The following is a 25,891-nucleotide window of genomic DNA, read 5'->3' as shown; positions in this document are numbered from 1 at the left end:
TAATTTACGGTTAATAGTAATATACTGTATAAAATCACATAACAAAAAAATCCTAAAACCCAACATCAAGATTTGAAATTTAAAGTTAATAGCAAAGTCTCAGCTTCTAAAATTGTTACTGGTAAGCATATCATTTATCATCTTCGTCTTCAAAGTTCTCATCCAAATCATCTTCACATCTTGAAGTTTTTTCTTTGAAATTCGAATTTAAAGTCGTCTACTTCCTCCTATTTTCTGTCCTTGTCTATTAAACATATCTTACCTGCACATGAAACATAAGATTGATTTTTGTGGCTGCTTTTGGATGTGACCTGGATTTAAGCTTGTGCTGTTGAAGATCTTCAATTAGGGTTCTTCGCTTTACAACATGACTGGAATATATACTTTCTTTGGGCTTTAATGTTTAATTTTTCTTTTTGGTTATATATGTTTGGCCTTAAACCAATCCAGTAACATCAATTCTATATATGCTTGCCAAGCTTCACAAAAGTGTATTCTCTGCACTTCACAAAATCCTATATATACTTGTCCCGAGCTTGCACGACTTGCATGTACCATTTTACTGAAAGATTATAGTTCTGTCAAGTTTGACCTGTAGGTGTTACTCAGCTGTAATTCAGATTAGGGCAACAATCTTTTGAGGATGTAGCTGTTATAAACATCCTATCCTAATTATTATGATATTCATCTCTTTGTACCGATATGATTTTGAGTATTATTTCTTTAATACATATGTTGATATGCTTAAATTTTGAAGTGGCCATAAACGTGGCCCATAAAGAGGAGAGCCTATGTGTATGATGTGTAGCTTCATGAAATTGTTCTTTTGAACCTCTTGCTTTTTACAATGTTAAATAATAATGTTTAATCCTTATTGTTGCACCCCCCCCCCCCCCCCCCCCCCCTTGGGGTTTCCTTGGTATTATAGTATTTAATGTTTTGTTTGGATGTTTAATTTTATTTTTTGGTTACTTTATCTTCAAATATGCCGCTGAAGCTCTAACTATAAGAAAATTATTAATGGACATTATGTCAGTGCAGATCTATGATTTTGACAGGGACTACAAAGATGTGGGTGTTGCTAGGTTCACAACCAAATCATTTGTTGTGAGAAACTGTCTACCAAATGTGAAGTCTCCTATGCTACTGTCAGCATGGAATCCTCCGCCCGAATGGGGAAAGTATGCAACTTGTATTTTCTGTTTATTATAAAAGCTCTTACTTTATCATGCATCTTGTGTATCAATACATTAACTTCTGCGTATCTTGAATTAATACTAATATTGTATATGGCGTATACAATTCATTGTCGAGATTCCTGTTTCAGGCTGCACAACCCATTCTATTCTCATGGTTTCCATTTAATTGGTTTCTACTTGACTAGGGTACACACACACACACACATACACAGACATACATACATATACAGATACATACATACATATACAGATACATACATACATACATACATATACGTATACGTATACGTATACATACACATATGTATATATCCTACTCCACTAGAAACCTCCTCAAAATAAGAACTAGTTACTCAAATTTTTTTTTTTCAAATTACATCAAAATATAGCACACATAGTATGCAAATTGATCGCCAGGAGATGAAGATAAATACAATGAAGTTAGATTCCAAAAAAAAGCTCACCGAAATTGACAAGAACAATCAAATTAGAAATGGAGGGGATGATGTGTGGGAGGCTGTATTTTAATTGTTTGTGGGGACTTTTAGGGGCTATTAAATTAGATTCATGTAAGAGTTTAGATTAGTTTGTAGGTTTTATTTCAATTTTGGTTTCTATTTGATCTGCACATATGTATGTATGTATATGTATGTATGTATGGGATCATGTTCAAGAGAGAACCATTAGACAGAGAATCCAGAGAACCCTTACCTTAATTCTAGTATTAGTTAGGGTTCTGCAGTGCTGCACTGTACATGAAAAAAATGTCTTATTTATGTATTATATTTTGAAATTACTTCTGAACACATACAACGATGCAAAAAACATGTATTTAGAATTAGATCCTGAAAATCTATGTAAAATATAGTGTTCTGCAGCAGATATAGTTCCATTTTAAGCACTGGTTCTCTCTTGACCGCAACCCTATATATATGTTTATGTGTTTGTGTGTGTGTACACACCACTAAAATAAAAAAAAATTAAATGGCGTTTTTGTCACTAAACTGACTACGAATTTTCACTTGGATCATCAAACTCAAAAAGTTTTCAGTCAAATAATTGTACTAATAAAAACTTTCAATCAAGTCACTAGTTGTTACTGACGTTGGACGGAAAACTGAGTTGGCTTGCTTACATGGCAGATTGGCAACCTATGTGGTTGCTCCAGGTCATTGGATCGTCAGACCCTCTCCAACACTTTATAAACCAGCACCCATAATCCATTTCCAACTTCTCCTTCCTCATTTCTTCTCATGCACCTTTCTTCTTCGACCATCTTCCATGTCCATTTCTTTGAAAAGCTCATCATCTTCTTCAATTTAAAACCCATAAACCCTTCTTTTCTCTTATCTCCCGTCATCTTCTTCAATTTATTATCTCAAAATTAGGGTTCATGTCCACATCCAAAAGCTCCTCGGCAACATACAATTACCGGTACTTGTATCAATCGAATTAATCACTCAATATTTATTCTTCTCCCAGTTTAATACACACACACGACTTGCAATATAAACCAAAAGTATACACTGACATATAAATCTCATTTTTCAACTCTCTCTCTCTATAGTCTCTACTAAACCACCATCTATCTCTCTCTCTAATCTATCTACCGCTCGAATCTCGATGACCGATTTAGCGCGCCGAAGCTGCAATCTCCTGAAGCCTCTCCCCACGCTGCTCCCCTACACCTCTTATCTCCGTTGTCCTTTCTCCACCGACTCCACGTCGTTCATCGTCGAGGCCTCGATTCCGTCCACCAGTGACAACTGCGAGCCGTTGTCGCGCCTCGTCGAGACTTCCGCCGCCGAGCTGATGACATGGAGATTGCGGTAGATTAGCTGCGTAAGTCGAAGCTAATTCGTGGATTTTGCCATCTCTATGACGGTCAAGAGGCTGTTGTTATTAGAATTAGATCAGTTAGGTTGCAGATGGTTGAAATGAAATGAATTAGGGAAATATAATGAGTTAGGGTCGTGGGTGGATTACTTCTGTCGGATCCTAACTCAGTTGGGTGATTTTATTGTTGGGCATTTTAATAAACTGATTTGGCAGCATATGTGTAAAGATTTAACGGAGGACCGTCTATAGTCAATGGGATTTAACGGGTGTGAAATTTTTATTGTCTTAAATGATTAAATTGCATACTTTTACTAGTTAAGTGACATGACTGACTACTTTTTGAGTACGATGATCCAAGTGAAAGTGAGAGGTCAGTTTAGTGACCAAAATGCCACTTAACCCAAATAAAAACTAGGGCCTCGTTTGGTACAGTGTAACCCAAAGCAGTAACTCATGCTTCCATGGAATTTGTACTAGTTGCACCGTTTGCTTGCATGACTTTGCAGTTGTACACATGAACTCAAACTTCCAAGGAATTTTTTGTTACAGTAAAACGATTTAACCTAGTTATACGGGTGAGGGATGGGTACTGTAAGTTACATAGTTGATCACAATTAAAAATATTATATACTAAGTTATACACTACATCAAAATTATAATTAAATATCAAAATTTAAGTCTAAAAAAACTAATCCAAATTAAATGTTGTAATATAGTAATATTTGAAATTTCCTTATATTATCATTATATATATAAATCAATATAGATTTAAAATTTATATTCAGTTTGAATTATGTTATATATATACTTTATTTTCTATTATGTATTATATTATATATATATATTTGTTTTTATTAGTCATTTATTCATGTTATAATATTAACATATTTTAATTTAATGTTATCTAATATTTTTCTTAATTTGTTTGTTATTTATTTTTTAAAACTAAAAATCTACTACTAATATATTGAAATATTAACTCATTACAATATTTATTTAATTTAAAAGTCTTATTATTGTGATTTGAATTCTTCATTTAATTTCTTTATTTAAAATTTATTAAACTTATTTTATTATATACATAACTTAATTTCAGATAATTCCTGATGTCAATTTGGTCGCGTTGTTAGAAGGTACAAAAACTATTCATGTTTTAAAATATTGAAAATAGATAAATCAATTAAAAGGCACATGATTGATTAAAATGACTAGTTCTTGTAGTCATTGTTGATAGTTGTTTTGTGTTTAAATTTTTTGTTGTGCCACATTGCATTGATATTTTGGCTATATATGGTAACAATCATATAGCAAGTCAATGTCAATATTCTCTGCTGTGTAAATTGCTATTTGCAGATGGGCTGAAATGAATAAATGTGTAGATAATTAGCAAGAAAATGAATTTTTTATTATAATTCTGAAAAAGGCCGCATGCCATATTGCTTATTACATTCACATGTGATGTTGCTGTAAATTGTATTGGAAGTGGAATATGCAAATTGTATTAGCTCTTGCTTGTTTGTATTAAATGCTATTTTTGTGTCAATGAAGGGCAATGATTGAAATTATAAATCGTTATATCTGTATCTTTGTAGATAACTAATTAACCCTCTTTTTATGTCTTTCCTTGATCCCATTAGAGACTACATTCCTGAAGTATTTGCCATAATAGCATCTTCCATCCACATATATCCTCCAATTTGCAGACTCCACTAGTTTCTGCATTTCTGCTTATCAATTTCTCTTCCGTAGTCTCTCAGAGTGGCCAAGTAAAAAAAAATTAGTATTCATATAAGCCTTTAGACAGATTTTTAGAGATGAGAAATTATTGTGAGAGGTGCAAGTCTACCGCATATATTTGCAAAACCAATGTACCTAGAGTTCTAGACTTGTCAAAGATCAGTGTCGCAAATAATATTAATGGGTCATTTGCAATTCATGTGATGGTCGAGCCTTAGTTGGCGTGACTTTAAACAAAATTTTAGTAACATGTGCAATCACTATATTCAGTTAATCATCTGACAGAAGAGAATGCAGCAGCCTTTTGTAGAATGATGAGCTATGGAGATTTTGGTTTGGTATAGTGATAATTTGTACTAAGAATTGTGTGTACTTGTGAAAGGGGGATTTAACCTTTAAATTCACTATATAGACCTCCCAGAAAGAGTACTAGGGTAATGAACTACATGTCAACAAAGTTTTGATTCAGTGCTTACAGATAGTGTGTGTGTGTGAGAGAGAGAGAGAGAGCTGTATCTGTCATAATAGTTTGCTTTTTCTTTGCTCGAAATTTTAAGTAGATTTTTGTAACTTGCATTTACCTATTTATATTGTTGGTAGCATCTGCTATCTCTGGTTAAAAGTGCCATATTTCTTTTTTGACTGCAGAAAAGTGATGCTTGGAGTCGACGCAAAACAGGGAACACCGAAGGATGGAAATTCACCTATTGAACTGTTCCAGGTAATCAAACTTACTTTCGGTTTTACTTTTTAGCTGCTATATTTGAGGAATCACTTGCAACTATTAATGATTAAAGGTTGCAAACTGTATGGCTTAATATATAGTTAGTTATATATATATAGAGGCAAATGGTCAAATAGAAACCAAACATTAAATAGAAACTGGAAACTCTTTATATTATACCCACCCCACTTTCAACCCACCTGCACATCTATTGCCATCCTAGTCCATCATGCCATCCACCCCCGATCCCGACACCTCACATCAGACTGCCTTCTTTATCCACACCGTCTAATTATTATCGGCCATCTTCCTCCACCCCCGTCATCTCCCACCCCCCAATCTTCCTTTATGGAAGTCTCTTCTTTTATCCACTTTTCTCTATACATAGTAATCACTGTGAATTTTGATTGTAAATTCCAACACCTTCCTTCATTAAAGATGGCGATAAAGAGCGAGATAGGAGATGATGTATAATGGTGTCTATACGTATGTAACCTGTAACAACTCTGTATCATTCTTTTTAGTGATTTTTACAATATAAGTTAGTGATTATTATAACATATATTAGTGATTTTTGCAGTCAGAATTTGGCAATTATACTGTATAAGTAATTTGAGAAAGTAATGATTTTTATGTCAATGTTAATTGATAGTCATTGAAAATAGCTACAATTAATGGTCGTAGGCAGTCATTATTGATTGAAGATCCACTTGTATATTTTGTATATATTTATTTATTTAATTAATTTAATTAATAAAATTGTATATTCACTATATATAAATATAGGGTCATGTTCCAGAGAGAACCATTAGAGAGAGAACCATAGAACCCTTACCTTATTAGGCAAGGGTTCTGCAGCAGAACTTAAGTACTGCAGAACTTAAGTATTAGTTGGGGTTCTGCAGCAGAACTTCACAAAAAAAATGTCAATATCTATGGATTATATTTTTAAATTATTTTTGAACACACACAACGATGAAAAAATATGAAAAAAACATGTATTTAGATTTAGATCCTAAAAATCTATTTAAAATTTAGGGTTCTGCAGCAGAACCCTAGTGGTTCTATGGTTCTATTTTAAGGAGTGGTTCTCTCTTGAGCGCGACCCTATAAATATAACTGTAATAATCATTGTTTTCTAGTTTCTAGTGGAGTAAGCCCATATATATGTATGTATATGTGTGTGTGTGTGTGTATGTGTAGGCTACTGATCAAATACAAACCAATTGTTAAATACAAACTAAAAACCAGTTCCACAATCACTATCTACAACTAAAGGAATCACTAGTTTATACTACATCAATCACTGTTAAAATCAACAATTTTTGTTTTTCATAATTAAGAAAATCTACATATGGTAACTATTGGTGGTCGATAATTGATGATCAAGATGGTAGTGTAAGTGATGATGAGAAGAGTCGTGTTATTGTGGTAAGTAGTCGCTAGTTGTGGTAATTATGGTGACAAGCGGCGGTGGCTATTAGGGATGGTAGGTGATGGTGGTAAGTCATAAAAGATGATGATATTGGTGGCAGGGGTCTATTATCGCAGTATGGGGTTGAAGATGATGGTCATATACATTGTGTGTGTGTGTATATATATATATGTATGTATATATTTATATTTGAGAGATATGTTACGTATAAGATAGTGATTTGTGATGTACATTTTTGTACAGTTTTGGGATCCCAGTTTATTGTACATTTTTGGGATCCCAGTTTGGCACATATTTCGAAATGCTTTGATTAGATAATAGATATCTTATGTCTATCAGTAGAAATTTTTCTGTTTTGCTGTGCATGATAGTTACAATGTAAGCTTTCTCATTTCAGGTTGATATTTACCCTTTAAAGATACATCTGACAGAGACCATGTACAAAATGATGTGGGGATATTTCTTTCCAGAAGAGGAACAAGACTCACAGCGGCGGCAGGTAGTTGAAACTTGGAAGTTCCTAGGTGTGAACGTTCTTATTCACAGATTAATATCAACTTTCTTCTTCGTAATATACTTGTCAAACTTTTTAGGAAGTTTGGAAGGTTTCAACTACTGCTGGTTCGAAACGAGTAAAGAAAGCTTTATCATTGCATGAAGCTTCTGGGTCCAGCACTCACCCATTGAAAGATTGTGAAGTTTCAAAATCAGGAGCTTGTGTTGTCACTTCGAATCCTGACAACAGTCAGCCTTTCATACCTGCCCAAGTAAGTTTCTCATGGTCTGTCATACTGATAGTGTGACTTAAGTATAGACCGGTGAGGAATTAAAAGCGGTGTAATGTTTACTTCTTGCACAGGCTTACATGTGTCTAATAATAGCACTTTCTGTTAATGTGAAATAATGGTGTTAAATATATAGATGGTCTTTAATTTACCTTATACAAATGGCAACATTGCAATCCTGAAATGTGCAGGCATCAAAGTTGCTGAGCTTAAAAGAAAATAATGATGAGGGGTCAAACAGAGGATTAAGACGAACATCTTCATTCGACAGAACTTGGGAAGAAACTATTGCAGAATCAGTAGCTAATGAGCTTGTACTACAGGCTCATTCTTCAAGTATATCTTCATCAAAGAGTGAGCATCCTGGTTGTGTTGATCAAGAGGAATCTTCAAAGATTAAATTAAAGAATTCCAAGCCTCTCAAATCTGGTCGTTCTTCACATGAAGAGAAAAAGGTGGGGAAGTCCCAGGATGAAAAAAGATCCAGGCCACGGAAAATGAGGGAGTTCCACAATATAAAAATTAGTCAGGTTGATGAAAATATATCTGAGGTTTAAATTGATTTTCTTTTTCTGGGCTTTGTTGGACTATTCTGTTATTGATATCTATTTATGGTGTTAGGTTGAACTTCTGGTAACTTATGAAGGCTCTAGATTTGCTGTGAGTGAGTTAAGGTTGTTAATGGACACATTTCATCGAGAGGAGTTCACAGGTACATGGAGGAGACTTTTCTCGAGAGTAAAGAAACACATCATCTGGGGAGTCCTAAAGTCAGTTACTGGAATGCAGGCAAGTTTTCAATCAAATAGAAGAATATTTTTGCTTAGAATAAACAGGCTGGCAACTGTTAATGTCCCTGGGTTAAGCTATGTCTGGAGTACTCAACAGAGGTCTGGCTAGGTGACTAGTCCACAAATTAATAATAAATAAGTGCGCATATATAATATATCTCATTCTCATGTATATTATTTATGAATTAGATATATTCATCACAAACATCTATTTACTTCGCTTCTACACGTGTCTATACGTATATATACATTATACACTCACCAAACATACAATATTCATACATACATACATACATATATACATACACACACATATATATATATAATATATAGATTATATATATATGTGTGTATATATATATATATATATATATATATATATATATATATATAGGGATAGGATCAAATAAAAACTTTTTTAAGTTACAAACTTGGAAACTTTTTTTTATTCTCCCATCGTGTTGATCCTTAGTTATAGAAAGTATCTATGTTGAAAATTCTTGAAAAAACATCATAATTTTTAAAAAAATCGCATAAATAAATTGCCCATTCAACACATTTGTAACTGGGGTTCAACATCGGGTGTAGAACACTAATTATTATTATGTTGAATATATCTAAAAAGATGCTTAAACTATACCTATGGGGTGTGGGTAGGGTCTAGAATCATAAATATTAGTTATATAATACGTTTAACTTAGTTCTTACATTGAAAAAATAGTTTATGTACTTCTCCAATACAATTTTAATCGATGTTCAACAAAATATGTTAAAAAAAATGTTGAACTCAAGTTATGTATGTGTTGAACGCATAAAGTTTGTAAGTTTGTAAGTTTGTACCAGAACCCACCCCTATATATTGTCAGGGCCAGAGTAGTGCTAGTGTTAATAGTAATAGCTATTAGTATTAGAGTCAGGGGTACTTGTGTAATTCCCTAGTCTGTTATATTAGCTGTGCTAGTAGTTGTCTATAAATAGGCAATGTGTGGTCTGTGAACTGCGAGGATGCATATTATGAAATACAACTTCTTTCCCAAGTTTCTCTCTCTCCTCTCTAACTGATTTTCCCTCTCTTTCTCTCTCTAAACTCTCTCTCTACTCTGATATGATCTCTCTCTCTCTCTCTCTCATTTCTCTCTCAATTCTCTCTCAATTCTCCATCTCTCTGCCCTAATTCACCTCTGCCTAGCTATAATCCACTGTTCTACCTGTTATTTCAGTTCATAAACACAGAAAACACCAAAAATAGCTTTGTCATACACTGAAGGCATGACAAATTGGTATCAGAGCACTCAAATTCGATCCAGCCACTGCTTCTATCTCACTGTGCTACTCAAAACGACTGGAGCGGTTGTGGAATCACTGTAATCGCATAAGTAAATCTGTAGAATTGATCAAAACAGTCCAGGTACTCTGTTCTGTGACTTCTCTCTTAGATCTGAGATTCTTGTTGAGATTTCTGTTGATTGTTCTGGAGTTTGCTGTTGAAATTCTTTAGATTACAGCCGTTTTTGTTAGTATATACTATTAGTGTTCTTGTTGAAGTTCTGTGTGTTTGGAGATTGAATTGTGGATTGGTGAAGTAAAGATGAGGGAAATGGTAGTTTATGAAGGTGTGGACTCAGAATTTGATAAGGCTGTTTTAGGACTTAAACAACAGCTTATAGATGATGAGGAAGCCTTAGAGCACAAATTTGTGAAACTGGAATCTAGTATTGAAGTGGCAAAGCAGTTGATGGAAAAATTTCTGAAAATGAAAGCTAAGAAGCAGGCAACAGGGGGTAAAACAAGAGATGTGCAAGGTTTACAACATCTTAAACTCACTTTCCCTAAGTTCAGTGAAGAAGAGGAAGTGGCGGACTGGTTACAGGACTGTAATCAATATTTTGAGGTATTTGGAGTCAATGGAAGGAAGAAGGTAACAATTGCAGGCATGCACTTGGAAGGCAATGCCAGGAGTTGGTACCACATTTACTCCATTCATAATTCACTTTGTGATTGGGAGAATTTTGCTGATCAGTTTACTCAAAGGTTTGGAAAGAGTAAACAAGAATTGCTGGTTGAGAGGTTTAAGCAATTGAAACAAGATAAGTCAGTGGAACAGTATTACACTGAGTTTGAAGGATTGGTGGGGCAACTGAAGGAAAAGATTCCATCGCTGACAGAGGAATACTTCTTGGACAGTTTCATTGGGGGAATGCAGGCTGAAGTACAGCAGGTCTTCAGAATATTGACCCCCAAGTCCAGAGAAGAAGCTTATAAGAAGGCTAAGTATTTAGAGCAAACTAAAAGGGGAAACAAAGGGGATACTAACCAGCTCAAACCATCAGCTAAGGAGAAACAGGCTGTAAATCAAGGAAATTTGTTGCAAATAGAAGCAAGGCCCACAGAGGAGCTTGAATCAAGTGCATGCAAGGACACAGAACTCAGTAAAGGAAATGTCATAGTCACAGAAGGGACAACCATTACTGAAGATTGTCAGACTCAGGATCAGCAGATAGAAGTGTCTGTGCATGCCATTGAGGGTCTTAAAGGGTGTCAAACTATAACTTTGACTGGATATAAGAACAAGAAGCAGTTTTCAATTCTGATAGATGGGGGAAACACCCACAGTTTTCTAGATGATAATACTGCTTCACAATTAAAATGTGAGCTGGTTAAAACTAAACCTATGAGAGTCATGGTTGCAAATGGAAATCAGCTGGTTAGTCATTATGAATGTCAAGGATTCTCTTGGAACATTGGTAAATATAAGTTTCAGACTCCTGTGAAAACTTTATCAATGGGAAGCTATGATCTGGTGTTGGGGGTAGATTGGCTGGGATCTTTAGGTCCTGTAACATTTGACTTCAAGAAATTAGAAATGAAATTTCAAAAGGGAGAAGAGTTGATTGTATTACAAGGAAATCACAATTATGGTAAACCCAGGCTACACCAAATGACTGAGTTGATTGTATTACAAGGAAATCACAATTATGGTAAACCCAGGCTACACCAAATGACTGCTGATCAGTTTGTGAGAAGTTGTGAGAGGCAAGAGCATGGGCTTCTGTTTATTCTGGATGTAGTTCAACAACCAGAAGGATCCTTACTTTCTCATTAATTGAATGATGGCACTAAATCAGAAGGAAACGAAGAACAGCTTCAAGGCTTATTGGATGAGTATGAGGATATCTTTAAGGCTCCTGAGGGGTTGCCTCCTGAGAGGAAAATAGAGCATTCTATTGACTTAAAAGAGGGCTCACAACCTTTCTCTATGAGGCCTTATAGGATCTCTTATAACCAGAAGAATGAAATTGAAATTCTAGTTGCGGAAATGCTGGAATCTGGGATAATTAGGCCTAGCAGCTCACCATTTGCATCTCCTATTTTACTGGTGAAAAAGAAGGATGGGAGCTGGAGATTTTGCATTGACTACAGGAAGCTAAATTCAATGACTATAAAGAATAAGTTTCCAATTCCTCTAATTGAAGAACTGTAAGATGAGCTTCATGGGGCTAAGTACTTCACTAAGCTGGATCTAAGAGCTGGCTACCACCAAGTCAGGTTGAAAGAAAGGGATGTAGAAAAAACAGCTTTTAGAACTCATTTGGGGCACTATGAATTTACTGTCATGCCATTTGGCCTCACCAATGCCCCTGCCACTTTTCAGAGTTTGATGAATGAAGTCTTCAGGCCCTATTTGAGGAATTTTACTCTGGTTTTTTTTGATGACATTTTGGTCTATTCTAAGACCAAGGAAGATCATCTGGTACACTTAAGGAAGGTCTTTCAGCTAATGAGGCAACACACTTTATTTGCTAAGCTTTCTAAATGTGAATTCATGACTGCTCAAGTTGCCTACTTATGACATGTCATTTCACAACAAGGAGTAGCTGTAGACAAAGCTAAGGTTGCTGACATGGTTTCCTGGCCTATACCACAGAATATAAAGGCACTAAGGGGGTTTCTGGGCTTAACTGGATACTATAGGAAATTTGTGAAGGATTATGGTACTATAGCCAGGCCTCTGACAGACTTACTGCAGAAAGACAACTTCCACTGGAATAAAGAAGCTACTGAGGCTTTCAAGGCTCTTAAGGAGGCTATGGCTAGAACTCCAGTACTGAGGCTGCCAGACTTTAGGAAAGAGTTTACCTTTGAGTCTGATGCTTGTAACTCGGGTATTGGGGCTGTGTTGACTCAAGAAGGACAGCCCTTGGCTTATTTCAGCAAGGCATTGGGGGCAAGGGGTCAAGCAATGTCTACATATGAAAAGGAACTAATGGCAGTAGTAGCAGCTGTGAAGAAGTGGTCTGCCTACCTAAAGACAAGCATTTTACTATCAAAACTGATCATTGGGCTTTGAAGTACTTGACTGAGCAGAAGATCAGTAATTTGCTGCAACAAAAGTGGATTAGCAAGTTATTAGGCTATGACTACACAATTGTGTACAGGAAAGGCAAAGACAACACTGTAGCTGATGCTTTGTCCAGTAAATTTGAAGATTCTGCCAGTGGAGGTGCTGGCAACCATGAGGACATGGCTGAAGCTAAGGGGGTAGGAATGTCAGGGCCAGAGTAGTGCTATTAATAGCTATTAGTATTAGAGTCAGGGGTACTTGTGTAATTCCCTAGTCTGTTATATTAGTTGTGCTAGTAGTTGTCTATAAATAGGCAATGTGTGGTCTGTGAACTGTGAGGATGCATATTATGAAATACAACTTCTTTCCCAAGTTTCTCTCTCTCCTCTCTAACTGATTTTCCCTCTCTTTCTCTCTCTAAACTCTCTCTCTCTACTCTGGTCTGATCTCTCTCTCTCTCATTTCTCTCTCAATTCTCCATGTCTCTGCCCTAATTCACCTCTGCCTAGCTATAATCGACTGTTCTATTACTTGATTTCCTGTTATTTCAGTTCATAAACACAGAAAACACCAAAAATAGCTTTGTCATACACTGAAGGCATGACATATATATATATAAGTTTTGATCAAGCCTACTCAAACACATATTTAAATATATGTGTGTGTGTGTGTGTGTCTAAATCAAGTTTGGGAATGGTTTTAGAAAATAAGATATTTTTCTTCATTTATTCAATTTGGCCGGGTTTTCGTCTGGGTTTTGCATTAGTCGACTTGACTAGTCGACAAGTCGGCCGACTAGTCGTCCAAGTAAGACCTATTAGTCAACAGTCAGCAGGTCGAAGCGTCGAGCTCTTTAGCTAAACTTCTTTCAGCTAAGTATATTTTTAATCTTAATAAATTTAGTACCTATTAAATATTTTGTAAACTTTAGATATATATTAATATACTAATACCTGTCCTTGAGATATGGGAAAATTGGCCTTGAGATTGTCCTCAGGGAGAATTACCTGAAGTTAGACCATGTTTCAGGACAAAATTATAAGGACAAATTTGTGCATACAATGCACACTCCCCTGTATATATAAAAATAACCCTCTATTTAAGTTTTTGTTATAAGGTTGGGAAGTTGCCTGAGATCATCCTCACGGCCAGCAACCTTGTTAGATATATATGGTTATATCTGTATATTAGGAGTCTACATAATGTATGATTAGTCTGTTATTGTCCGAGACACTTTTACTCCTTATTATTTAAGGAAATTTATCATCCCATATAAATCAGATTTTAAATATTTGGTAAATGTGAGGATATAGTTGTGTTTCGCCTGATTGTCTGTGGATATAGGTTCTATCCCGTATTTTCAACACCTAACTTGTCATGCATCAGGTTGTGTCCTACAGGAGTGATAGAGTAGTTACTTTGGTTAAAATTTAGTTTGGGTTAGTTACATATGGTTAAAATTTAGTTTGGGTTAGTTGCATTTTCTCTTGCTGTTCCCTAAGGAAACATGAATGTCAAAATAAATTTCAAGTTGCTTGCTTTAGAATTTAATGGCGACGTATAAAATGTGTATGTGTATGTGTGTACTAAATATATGCATGCATTCTATATTTGTCTTCTCTATTTGTTCTATATTAAATGTATTAAATAGGTTTTATGAGTCTTGCAGCAGAACTATGTTGGTTAATGGCGGTTGTGTACTCTTGTTTTCTGGTCCAATGACATCTCACTTTCTCCCTTCGTGGGATGTTGAGGGTTCGATCATTGTTAAAGACAAGGCGGGTGTGTCAGTGTGGTTAACTACTGCTTATAGCTATGAGAAAGGCTCTTATAAGAATCATGTAATCCGTTCAACCAATGAAGCAAGTTTTGCAAGACATAGTGGACTTCAGTATTTTATACAATATAGTTATGCTTTTATGCATTTTTAACAATTTACGAGTTCCTCCGTGTAGTTTCTTGCCTTCTTCTGAACTATCAAATTACTGTTGTGGCTCGACACCTGAAATTTGTGCCTTACATTTCCAGTCGTTTGATCAATTAATGAAATGAAGTCTGATTACGACATTCACAATAGTGAACCTTAAAAAAAGAAAAAAAAAATCACAATAGTGAAGATTATATATCTGACTCCTTTACAAACATGTTGTGACTTGCATACTTTGCTCACGCAGGGTAAAAAATTTAAAGACAAAGCACATAGTCAAAGAGAAGTCATTGCATCTAGTATAGCTGAAAATGATCTCAATTTAAGTGATAGTGATGGTGAAGCGGGGACTTCTGAGCAGTTGCCTGTAGCTTGGCCTAAGCGTCCTACTGATGGAGCAGGTGATGGATTTGTTACGTCCATAAAGGGCCTTTTTAATTCCCAGCGCCGTAAGGCCAAGGCCTTTGTGCTCCGCACAATGAGGGGTGAAGCAGAAAGCGAAGCACAAGGTGAGTGGAGTGAAAGTGACGCAGAATTCTCGCCATTTGCCAGACAACTCACTATAACAAAAGCTAAGAGGCTTATTAGACATCACACAAAAAAGTTGCGCTCAAGGGGGCAAAAAGGTCAGCAGTTATTCATTCTTATATCTACTTCCATTATTTGTGTGAGTTTGCATATATGCTTTCCCTAAGGTGTAGCACTAGGCATCAAAATCAGTTGTGATAACTTCATGAATGAATTCCTTTATTGCGTCTTTGACATCAGATTTTAGATATATGCTAATACACCATTAGTACTAAGCTAATACTATTACCATCATGATCATGCTATAAAGCTCCTGAACTTGGTAATGCTGACTATGCAAACTAGAGTGTGCTAGTTGGCTTCTGCTATAGATATTCGCTCGACTAAACACTCTTCCACATCAGGTATGTCTTCTCAGCAGAGAGAATCACTTCCTTCATCACCAAGAGAAAGATCACCAGTTGAAAGTGATTCATCTAGTGCATCTTCCCCATACGAGGACTTCCATGACTAGACAAGCCACAATTTTATCTCAGGATCATTCTTGAATCTTGATGAACTCAGGGAAGCACCATGATTTGAGGACTTGGTCATAGGGTTATATAACATAATAGAATATGTTGTGCAGTAAAAGTAATCATCTATACCACCCAGACAGCCGCCTTGAATGGGTGTTGGTTATTGAAGAGTTGACAGTCATCTTGAATGAGTGTTGTACACTAGATTATTTGCCATCCATCTTGATTTCGAACAGTATATCAATTATATACAAGCTGGTGAGAGATTTCAGGTTCGGAAGGCAAGCATACTAATATACTGTTGGAAATAGAATAAATTCCAAGTTTTCCTCCGAACTACAGATAACATGTACATTGCTCACACTTGGATTCTTGCAAATTCTGTCGCCGTTCAGTTAGATGCTGCTGAGTTTGACAAACATATACACATGATTGGTAGGCTGCTTGGCAGTTTTGGGACTTTCCTCGCCAAGCTATATCATATTATCTGAGAAATAGGAGGCTTCACTGGGATTTTACGATTTGTAGAAATTCTGTAATATACTAATATGTATGTATTGCATGAACCAGAACTTGATACTTAACTGGGAATGTACATGTCTTTAGCCTGGAATATGTAGAGAAGAGAGCTTCTGCAAGAAATATCAAAGATTCATGCGTAGGATTTTTCTTCATATAAACCCGTGGTACTTGTAAATTTCCTTTCTTTTAACTATGCCTTGTATGTGATGTATATTGAAAACATTTAATATGGTTACAGGGCTCGTGATTGCACGGGTTCAAATCAGAGAGGACACGAAATGTCACAGAATGGAAGCAGAAGGCCCGATACAGCACAAAAAAATAAGAACCTCATGACTTAATTTTGAAATTAAGGCTCTTTATATCACAGCAAAACATAGCTTAATTATGAAACCGACAATAAATTTATGATTGAGATTTTTGATTTTTAAAAATCGAGGACATACAATTGTGGTTACGATATTATTCAAAACCCATACCGAAGCCACATCCGCTCTATCCTGAAACAAACTCACCTCCAGAATAATCTCTCTTTTATTTACCCTTATGAATGAACAAACCACCTCCTAAACAATATTTTGTTTGTTTACTCCATACAATTAGTTCTTAAAAAAATAAATATTGTCGCACACTCGCACTCCATGTTTTGTACATATATATGTGAACGTTTGTTTCGAAGACGTTGGAAACTATTTCTCTACTACTTTTCCTAATCCATTTGTGTAAATAAACAGAAATATTTTCAAAAAGTTGAGAATGTTAATTTTTTTTCTTAGAGCTTCTACTTCTTTTCCAAACATTTTATTAATCTATTTACTTTTTACTTCTAATTCATTTTATTATTTTAAGTAAGAAGTCATTTTTTTAAAAATTCGTCCAGACTGTCAGTATATATGTGTGTATATAGCTAACCTGGCCGGATGAAGAGATCGAATGTCAAGTTTGTGTTGTGGTCAACTTTTTACACACAAAATTAGCAAAGATCGATTTATTCGATTGTTTTTGTTGGAACCTTTTATGGTGGTGATGGCATCAATTTTGGAGTAGCGTACACAGAAAATGAGTAACGATGGATTTACTTGATTGTTTTTGTTGAATTATAGGGTCATGTTCTGGAGAGAACCAATAATTATAGAACCATAGAACCACAATTTTTAAAATAAAAAAATATATAATATATTTGTACATAGCCAAGGGCAATATAGACCCAAAATATTTAGGATAAAAATCAGAGCTCAATTTTGATTTGATTGACAACTTTCCAAAATTCACCAGCGCTAAGCAGCATCGAATTACTTCTCGAATCATCAAATCTTCAGCATCCTCGAAACAAGCTTCTCTACAGAGAAAGTGAGCAGATATATACATATATATACATACACTCGTCGATGTACTAACGAAACCATTGATTATACTTGCAGTGCACGAAGAACAAGGCAAACCATTGAGGCGAAAAGCTACCAGATGGTGCGATAACAACACACATTGACGGTTAAATGGGTTAGATTAAGACTAGATGTTTTACGATTATATGCATTCTTGTGAACTCTGGGTTCTTCTGAAAAATCATGGGTCTTTAGAGGACTAATCCCTTGTATGTTGCCTTGTAAAATACAAAAGTTATTTTATTTAGTTTTGGGTTCATCAATAGAACTAGGTTGAATTGACTTGTAATTGACATGTGGTTATTGACTTCTAGCTATTTACCTTTTAATTTTGGGTGTTAAATTAACGTGTCAGTAATTGACTTGTAAACTTCGCTTGTTGCATGTGATTTAATATGTGTAAACATAGTTTTGTTTTTTTCCTTTTAAAATGGGTTCATCAGCAGAACTCGCTTTTGCTTGTCAAGGGTTTTTAAAATATTTTAGATAACTAGTCGCTAGTATTTAAAGCTCTTTTTTAGAAGAGGTCCAGATCTTTTTACTGGGTGCTGCAGCAGAACTCTAATTTGTTTATTATTGTTTTTGGTTAATGAGCAGAACCCTGTCGCATGGTTAATTTCGTATTGTTTAATTGATTTGTTACTTGTACATGGTTATTTTGCTTAGTTATCTGATGGTCCTGTGGGTTGCTACTTGACGGTTCATTGAAATCGGCATGATGATTTGATATTGGTCTGCTAAAAATTCAAGTGTTTGTGTTGTGTGTACTGTTTGTGTTCACTCACAATTGGTTCCATATGTAGTACTCTGAGCCTCTAGGACTTCATGCTATCAGTAGTTGTATTCTTTTTCGGTTAATAGATCTTGTTATTGGGTGCTGCTGCAGAACTGTAATGTTTTTTAATTTTTTTTGGTTCATGAGCAGAACCTTGTATCATGGTTAATAAATGTGTGTGTAATAAAATTTATTTTGTCACGAAGATTAACTTTTCGCATTGTTTAATTAACTTGTTATTAAATTTAAACGCAGCTGGACCTAAGGAAAAATCGATCGATGTTAAAAAGTCCCGAGAGAAATCGAAAACTAAAGTGGTTGAAGTAGCAAAAAGCGAGAGACGAAGCAAATTAAGGAATGATCCGCATTTGAGCATGGTCGATGACGATTTTGTGGAGGATTCGCTTATTAGAATTGCAGTCATTTGAATGAGAAACGACAAGAAATAAAGAAGTTTGCAAAGAGACAAAGGGAGGAAAGATTCGCCAAAGGATATGTGAGGAAGGCAAAATCCGTTGCCTATCCTAAATAATAGAAAATGACATATGTTGCTAGGAGGAACATGATCTTGTTGACAAATTTATTAATTCTAGTATCTTTATGGACATAATTGGATTTTGTTTAGTTGACCATTGAGTCATGTGGTATTGATTGGCTAGCTACAATTTTGTTGTTGCACGTAAGATTCCATTGTTGAACCAAAAGAATACGTTCTTAATTTGGGCAAGAATATGAATTATTAATTTATATTGCTGTTAAATTTAGATTCCATTTACTTTTGCAGATTCGCAAATAATTTGTCTCTTTGATGCATTATTAAGTCACTGGTCTGCTAAATTTAAAATAACATTACTTGTGATGACTCACAAGTATGTTGTCATGGGAATGAGCATTAAAAATCTGAACGAAGAAATTTTTTAATAAAGTCCTCCGTGATTACAAGTTTGTTGTTGGAAAATGATTGTGCATGGTAATGGTAAAATGAGTATAAATATTGAGTTGGTGAATTGTGGTACACTGGAGGTTCATATGCAGAACCTTTGTATAAGTTGGTGAATTTCTAATGTGAAACTTACAAGTTTCTATTAGCTACCTTATTTATTTTTGTATCTTCGATCTTTTGAATCATAGATATAGTTGGATAATTATGCTTGGAGATATTTATTTTATTCCTCACTACTTAATCGTGGCACAAGGGGTCATGTTCCTCTTAGAAACCTTGGCCTAGGAACCCTTAAATCTTCAAGTATTAACAAGGGTTCTGTAGACCTTTGTGTATATTTACTACCAAAAAGGATTCTGTAGTAGAACCTTTGTGTATATTCACTTTTAAAAAGTGGTACAAACATGCTAGATCATGAAAATCTATTTAATATTTAAGGTCCTACAGCAGAACCCGCCTTTGCTGAACCTCTGTATATAGGAAGTCAAATCCAATGGTGGGACCTCTGTATGCTGAACTTCTGTATATAGGAAGTCAAATCAAACAAGATTACATTTAGTTGTTTGAAATGACTGAGCATATCTAGGGTGGGATCAGTATTTGTGTGGAATTGGGAAAAAGTGGTAATAACATTGAAGTTCATATGCTGAACCTCTGTCTATAAGAAGTCAAAATCACCAAGTTTACAATTTGGTTGTTTAAAAATGACTAAGAATAAATATGATGGATTGATTATTTGTGTTCATTGGGAAAAAAGTGGTACATTACAGAACATTTGATTGAAATATCATCACCAAAGCTAAATTTCCAATGCGAAACTTACAAGTTTCTATTAGCTACCTTTATTAATTTTTGTATCTTCGATCTTGTGAATCATAGATATAGTTGGATACTTATGCTTGGAGATATTTACTTTATTCCTCACTACTTAATCGTGGCACAAGGGGTCATGTTCCTCTTAGAAACCTTGGCCTAGGAACCCTTAAATCTTCAAGTATTAACAAGGGTTTTGTAGAAGAACCTTTGTGTATATTTACTACCAAAAAGGATTCTGTAGTAGAACCTTTGTGTATATTCACTTTAAAAAAGTGATACAAACATGCTAGATTCTGAAAATCTATTTAATATTTAAGGTCCTACAGCAGAACTCGCCTTTGCTGAACCTCTGTATATAAGAAGTCAAATCCAATGGTAGGATTTCTGTATGCTGAACCTCTGTATATAGGAAGTCAAATCCAACAAGATTACATTTGGTTGTTTGAAATGACTGAGAATATCTAGGGTGGGATCAGTATTTGTGTGGAATTGGGAAAAAGTGGTAATAACGTTGAAGTTCATATGCTGAACCTCTGTCTATAAGAAGTCAAAACCACCAAGTTTACAATTTCGTTGTTCAAAAATGACTAAGAATAAATATGATGGATTGATTATTTGTGTTCATTGGGAAAAAAGTGGTACATTACAGAACATTTGATTGAAATATCATCACCAAAGCTAAATTTCCAATGCGAAACTTACAAGTTTCTATTAGCTACCTTTACTAATTTTTGTATCTTCGATCTTGTGAATCATAGATATAGTTAGATAGTTATGCTTGGAGATATTTACTTTATTCCTCACTACTTAATCGTGGCACAAGAGGTCATGTTCCTCTTAGAAACCTTGGCTTAGGAACCCTTTAAATCTTGAAGTATTAACAAGGGTTCTGTAACAGAACCTTTGCGTATATTTACTACCAAAAAGGGTTCTGTAGTAGAACCTTTGTGTATATTCACTTTAAAAAAGTTGTGCAACATGCTAGATCATGAAAAGCTATTTAATATTTAGGGTCCTGCAGCAGAACCTTTGTGTATATTCGCTTTAAAAAAGGAATCAAGTAAAGGTAAAAACAAAGTACAATGAGATTATGAAATGTGAAGAGAAAATTAGTAAGAATAATAGAGCTGACAAGATTAGTGGAGTTCATTTTGTAAGAATAATAGTACGAGAGGTTGTTTTAGCTGGTCGAATGTTAAGTTCTACTGCAGAACCTCAAAGTCCTGTTGTATAAAAATATAGTTGTAATGTAGAACCATAATTAGTAATGAATTAGAGAGCATGTAAAATGTACTAACATAACAAAATTTGAAAACAAAGTACACTTTAAAAATGAAATCCAAAGTCATCACAAGCATGCTGTTCAAAAAGGATTAATTCTAATATAGATGAAGGTGTTGGGAAAAGGTTTTTTCTTGGGGACGGACATTTAGGAGCATTGTGTCCGGCAACTTGACAGCAATTGCTACATTTTCTTCGCTTATCTTTAGTAGCAGCCATCGATTTTTTCTTACCACCTTTAAGCCTACTCCCACAACCTTTGTTTCGACTAATATTAGGATTCTGGACTACAACAGGACCCGAACGAGGTTCAGCGTCGATGAGTGCATATATGTTTGCATCAGTAAGACGCACTCCAGAATTAAATATTGAACCTTTCATGTCATGCTTTATTGTGTTCACATGGGTACGCATCTTCAATAATTTGTCCTTATCTTGACCAGCAGCACTCATGCACGATTGAAAATCAAACCATATTTCATTTGTAAGTTGTTTAAGCTCGTTCAATTGAGCACAAGTATCATGTATTTCATGTGAATCAATGGCATCATGATGATCCTCGGCATTCTTCGTCCAACGCGTCATGACAAAAGCACGTGGGATTTGAGTAACATTGCACTGATGCAAACTTCCAAAGGCGTGTCTGCATAGGTATCCATGGAATGCTGAGTAGCAGACTGTGATCCGTTAAGATCAACAACTACATTGTAAGATAAACACATAGATTGTCAAAATATATAAAAATTGGTGTGCAGCAGCAGAACCTAAAATAAAGAGACGTGAGTATACATACTTGTTTATTCATGAACGCCCTCCATTGAAACAAGTGAAAGAACACGGGATGCAGAGGGTGGAAAAATATGAAAAACAATCTGATCAGCCCAAGTAATACATACAGTTGTTTATGATTGATCTTGATTGATTTTCAATAAATGGCAATATATGTTAAATTACACCACTATCCTTGTAATTGATTATACATATTTTATACTGATTTTCAGAATATTTTTAAAGATTTCCTATGTTAATCTTGAGCCATTAAATCTAAACGAATCCAACGATTGAGAATTGGTTCTATGATTCTATTTTAAGCTTTGGTTCTCTCTTGAGCGCGACCCTTATTTTCTAGCCACTTTATTAAACAAAAATTAACAATATGTCCATGATCTGTTTTTAAAAAAACAATATGTCCATGATATCGTAAAAGTAAATAACACATATCTATAAAGCAAATAATTAGTGGAACGAAATGAACGAGACGAACTAAAATTACAAAAACCGGGTCAAACAATGTCCGAGTATTGTGCATGGGCACCCTCCCTCCCTCCTTGTCCGAATAACACTGTACATATATAAATAATAGTACAGATCATTTCTAGCTCCTCTCAATTCACCAGTTATGGCGGATCTTTCCATCCCAGCTTCTCAGCAATCTGTCTCTTCCATTTCAGTTAATACTAAGCCTGATCAACCCAATAAGGTGCATTGCTACCTTCTACATAATGGTCTACATTTTGTTTTGTTCATATTTTTAAATTTGCTTTGTGTGATCTGCATGCATTATGTTCTCAACTATTTTGTTTTGATTTCCAGACCTCATAAAAGTGCACATTTAGAAGCTAGTGTTACAAATTTTAAAGTTCCGTGGGTCGTACCCAGCATATAAGAGTTATGTTAATTGACCTCACTTAACTTGTAACTACGAATAAAATTTTATTATACTAAACATATTTCTGTCAAAATATATGTACAAAATTAATATTTTGATCATACTAAAATAAAATTTATATACTATATTTCAAGTTTATCAAAAATAAATAAATTTTGACCCTACTAACTTGAATTTCTGGATACGTCCCTCAGACGTAATGTGCTACAGTGCAGAAATGATTCTGAGGGAGAGTAATATAATCCACTTATGACAAACAAAGGGCAGATGATATTTTCAATATTGTGATGTGGTTCAGCTCTGTGCTTTATAGTGGTAAAAAACCCATAATTCTCATGCTAGGACCTCATCTTGTAAAGGAGTATATATGTAAACTGGTGCTTATCCTTTATGTAAATACTCAGCTAATAGTTTTAATTCTTTTTCCTGCAGATCAAGACTGTCAAAATTAGTAACCTTCCCTCGGGGGCCTCTGCACGAGATATCAGAGAATTTTTTTCCTCGTCTGGTGAGATCGAATATATTGAGATGCACAGGTTTGTAAATTACATCTTTTCTATGCACCAAATTATATTGTCATATCGTAAACTTATGAGTATTACACCAACTTATCATATACTTGTGCAGTTACTTTGAGCAGTCTCAGATAGCATATGTTACCTTCAAAGATTCTAAAGGGGCAGATAATGCAGCTCGGCAGACGGTATTTGTTATCTTAAATGTGTTTACTTTTTTTTTTTTTTTTTTTTGACAAATTAGGCTTATATGCCTTAGAAATGAGTATCTGTTCTAATACTTCTCGGAGTGAGCCAGAGTCGAACTCTGGTTTCCCGGGACAACAGAAGATAAACTCACCACTTGGGCTATCCAATCGTGCTCAAATGTGTTTACTTTTTGTTTCTATGTTTTAATTATTTCCCATATCATTGAATTTCTGAATAATAGACCAATGTCTCTTTATACTATTACACTGAGGAGAATAGGAAGTTATGCTATAATGCTGTTCAGTAGTCTTCTTGTTCAGAATTATATTTTTGTGTCTTGATACTGTAAAGCTTTTCAGGGCAACACAATCCTTGGTTCAGCTGTCATCATAACTCTGGCTTCAGATAATCAGCTTCCTCGCTCCGCTTCATCATCTCCTCAAGTATGTATTAGCCTATCCCTGATGTCTATTATTGTCACCATACCAGATGAGTGTTTTTTACTAATGCTTTACTCAAATGTCTGCAGGCAATTAAAGGTGGAGCTGAATCTCCACTTCGAAAGGCAGAGGGTGCTGTCAGCAGCATTCTTGCAAAGGGTTACGTATTAAGTAAAGGTGCTCTTGACAGAGCAAAAACCTTTGATGAGAGGCACCACCTGACTCGCTCAACGAGTGAAAAAATTGCTTCATTTGACAAAAAAATTGGGCTCAGTGAGAAGGTGATTTTTGGTGCTTCAGTTGTAAATGGAAAAGTACAGGAAGTGGACCAAAAACTTCAGGTTTCAGAGAAAGTCAAGTCAGCATATGCAACTGCTGGACAAACAGTGACTAGTGCTAGATCAGCTGTAATGAATAACGGGTATGTAAATTCAGGGGCGTCGATGGTCACAGGAGCCTTTGATAAAGTCGCAACTGCAGCTGAGGGAGTCGGTAAAAATACCAAGGCAAAATTAGGAATGAATGACAAGCAAGCCAGTACCAACAATTCCGGGTCTCCTCAACCATCTGATGGAAGGGAGCAACTCACGTCAGCGCCTTCAATGAACAAGGTTTGTTCCATTCACTTACTGCTTCATGGTTTTCTTTGTAATACTGATAGATAACGAATAAACACCCTTGCTTCTCATCGCTGTTGCATAGTATATTCGAGGAAATGTTGTACCATATCTTGAAAATATTACAGCATTTCAGTATTGGTGGTAACTGTAATATTGAAGGTTCCTTTCTGATAGAAATTGTTATGATTGATCCTAACTCGCACACTTATTCTTGTTTTGCAGAAAACCAGTTAAAATCAAATTGCTACCGTGGTACTGTTAATAACGTTGTGCTTAACAGAACGGAAAGGGCTTCATGGTACTAGTATAAATTTGCTATCTATCTGTTGCATCATCCATCTGACTAGATTACATGGTTGGATTTAGGTTTTACTTAATGGATTCGGAGAAGAGATGTAGTAACGGAGTAGATATTAAAGTATGGTTGTAATTAGTTATCTATTATTGACAAAATGTAAGACTATTCCCGTTAATGTCAAATTAAAAAGGTTTCTTTTTCTATGTATGTTCTGTGATATAGCAGTAGTGTGAGATTTTCATAGTACTATTAGTTGATGGTGCAGCTGCAGCAGTTGGGGTGAGATTTTAAATCATCTATGCGCAACGTTTAAAATGAGAAATAAGTTTTACATATTTACAGATTAACTCAATCAGCAAATGTAGGAGGAAACTGCTAACCACACAGGAACATATAAGCTGATTTATGAGTGAATATCCAAAGATACAGTGGAACCTCGATTAGTTAATAACTTATAGTAATGTCCTGTATTTTCACTCGATAAAATAATATTTTTCGTTGGTCAGAGTCTTGTTAGTTTAAAGAGGTTATCCTTGTTTCCAAGATTCAAGGTCAGTGATGACTGATGAGTTAGTAGTTCTGATGGTTCCATTTTGTGGACACCAACAATATA

General features: G+C 35.1%; 2 protein-coding genes and 1 long non-coding RNA gene across 4 annotated transcripts in view; all 3 read left to right on the top strand.

Annotated features, from left to right (window-relative positions):
* LOC108195574 (protein SABRE) overlaps positions 1 to 16,505 on the top strand; it is a 42,180-nt gene extending 25,675 nt beyond the window's left edge. For both annotated transcript variants that reach the window (XM_017362551.2, XM_064082194.1), the window contains 8 exons: positions 1,042 to 1,181; positions 5,424 to 5,496; positions 7,332 to 7,433; positions 7,528 to 7,701; positions 7,911 to 8,249; positions 8,341 to 8,508; positions 15,027 to 15,405; positions 15,712 to 16,505. In XM_017362551.2, the coding sequence (XP_017218040.1) occupies positions 1,042 to 1,181; positions 5,424 to 5,496; positions 7,332 to 7,433; positions 7,528 to 7,701; positions 7,911 to 8,249; positions 8,341 to 8,508; positions 15,027 to 15,405; positions 15,712 to 15,821 (1,485 nt within the window). In that variant the 3' untranslated portion in view covers positions 15,822 to 16,505. The remainder of the gene's footprint in view (positions 1 to 1,041; positions 1,182 to 5,423; positions 5,497 to 7,331; positions 7,434 to 7,527; positions 7,702 to 7,910; positions 8,250 to 8,340; positions 8,509 to 15,026; positions 15,406 to 15,711) is intronic.
* A 1,062-nt stretch (positions 16,506 to 17,567) lies between these two features.
* On the top strand, positions 17,568 to 19,225 carry LOC108195629 (uncharacterized). Its single transcript, XR_001801550.2, has 3 exons — positions 17,568 to 17,697; positions 17,769 to 17,847; positions 18,763 to 19,225. It is a non-coding gene; the product is annotated as an uncharacterized LOC108195629 (long non-coding RNA).
* A 3,721-nt stretch (positions 19,226 to 22,946) lies between these two features.
* On the top strand, positions 22,947 to 25,285 carry LOC108194802 (binding partner of ACD11 1). Its single transcript, XM_017361740.1, has 6 exons — positions 22,947 to 23,027; positions 23,649 to 23,752; positions 23,844 to 23,919; positions 24,280 to 24,363; positions 24,450 to 24,971; positions 25,106 to 25,285. The coding sequence occupies exons 1-6, from the start codon at positions 22,947 to 22,949 to the stop codon at positions 25,283 to 25,285; spliced, it is 1,047 nt and encodes a 348-aa protein (XP_017217229.1).
* Positions 25,286 to 25,891: the final 606 nt, after the last annotated feature.

Source organism: Daucus carota, chromosome 7, assembly GCF_001625215.2.
Source record: "Daucus carota subsp. sativus chromosome 7, DH1 v3.0, whole genome shotgun sequence".
NCBI classification, from domain to species: domain Eukaryota; kingdom Viridiplantae; phylum Streptophyta; class Magnoliopsida; order Apiales; family Apiaceae; genus Daucus; species Daucus carota.
Note: the sequence above shows the minus strand (reverse complement) of the source record. Positions and strands in the feature narration are given on the sequence as shown.

Bases quoted from the DNA above. Each gene is read 5' to 3' on its own strand.
- LOC108194802 (XM_017361740.1), top strand. From the start codon at position 22,947: ATGGCGGATCTTTCCATCCCAGCTTCTCAGCAATCTGTCTCTTCCATT. The intron at 23,028-23,648 runs GTGCATTGCTAC...TTTTTCCTGCAG, and splicing joins AGCCTGATCAACCCAATAAG to ATCAAGACTGTCAAAATTAG. The intron at 24,364-24,449 runs GTATGTATTAGC...AAATGTCTGCAG, and splicing joins CCGCTTCATCATCTCCTCAA to GCAATTAAAGGTGGAGCTGA.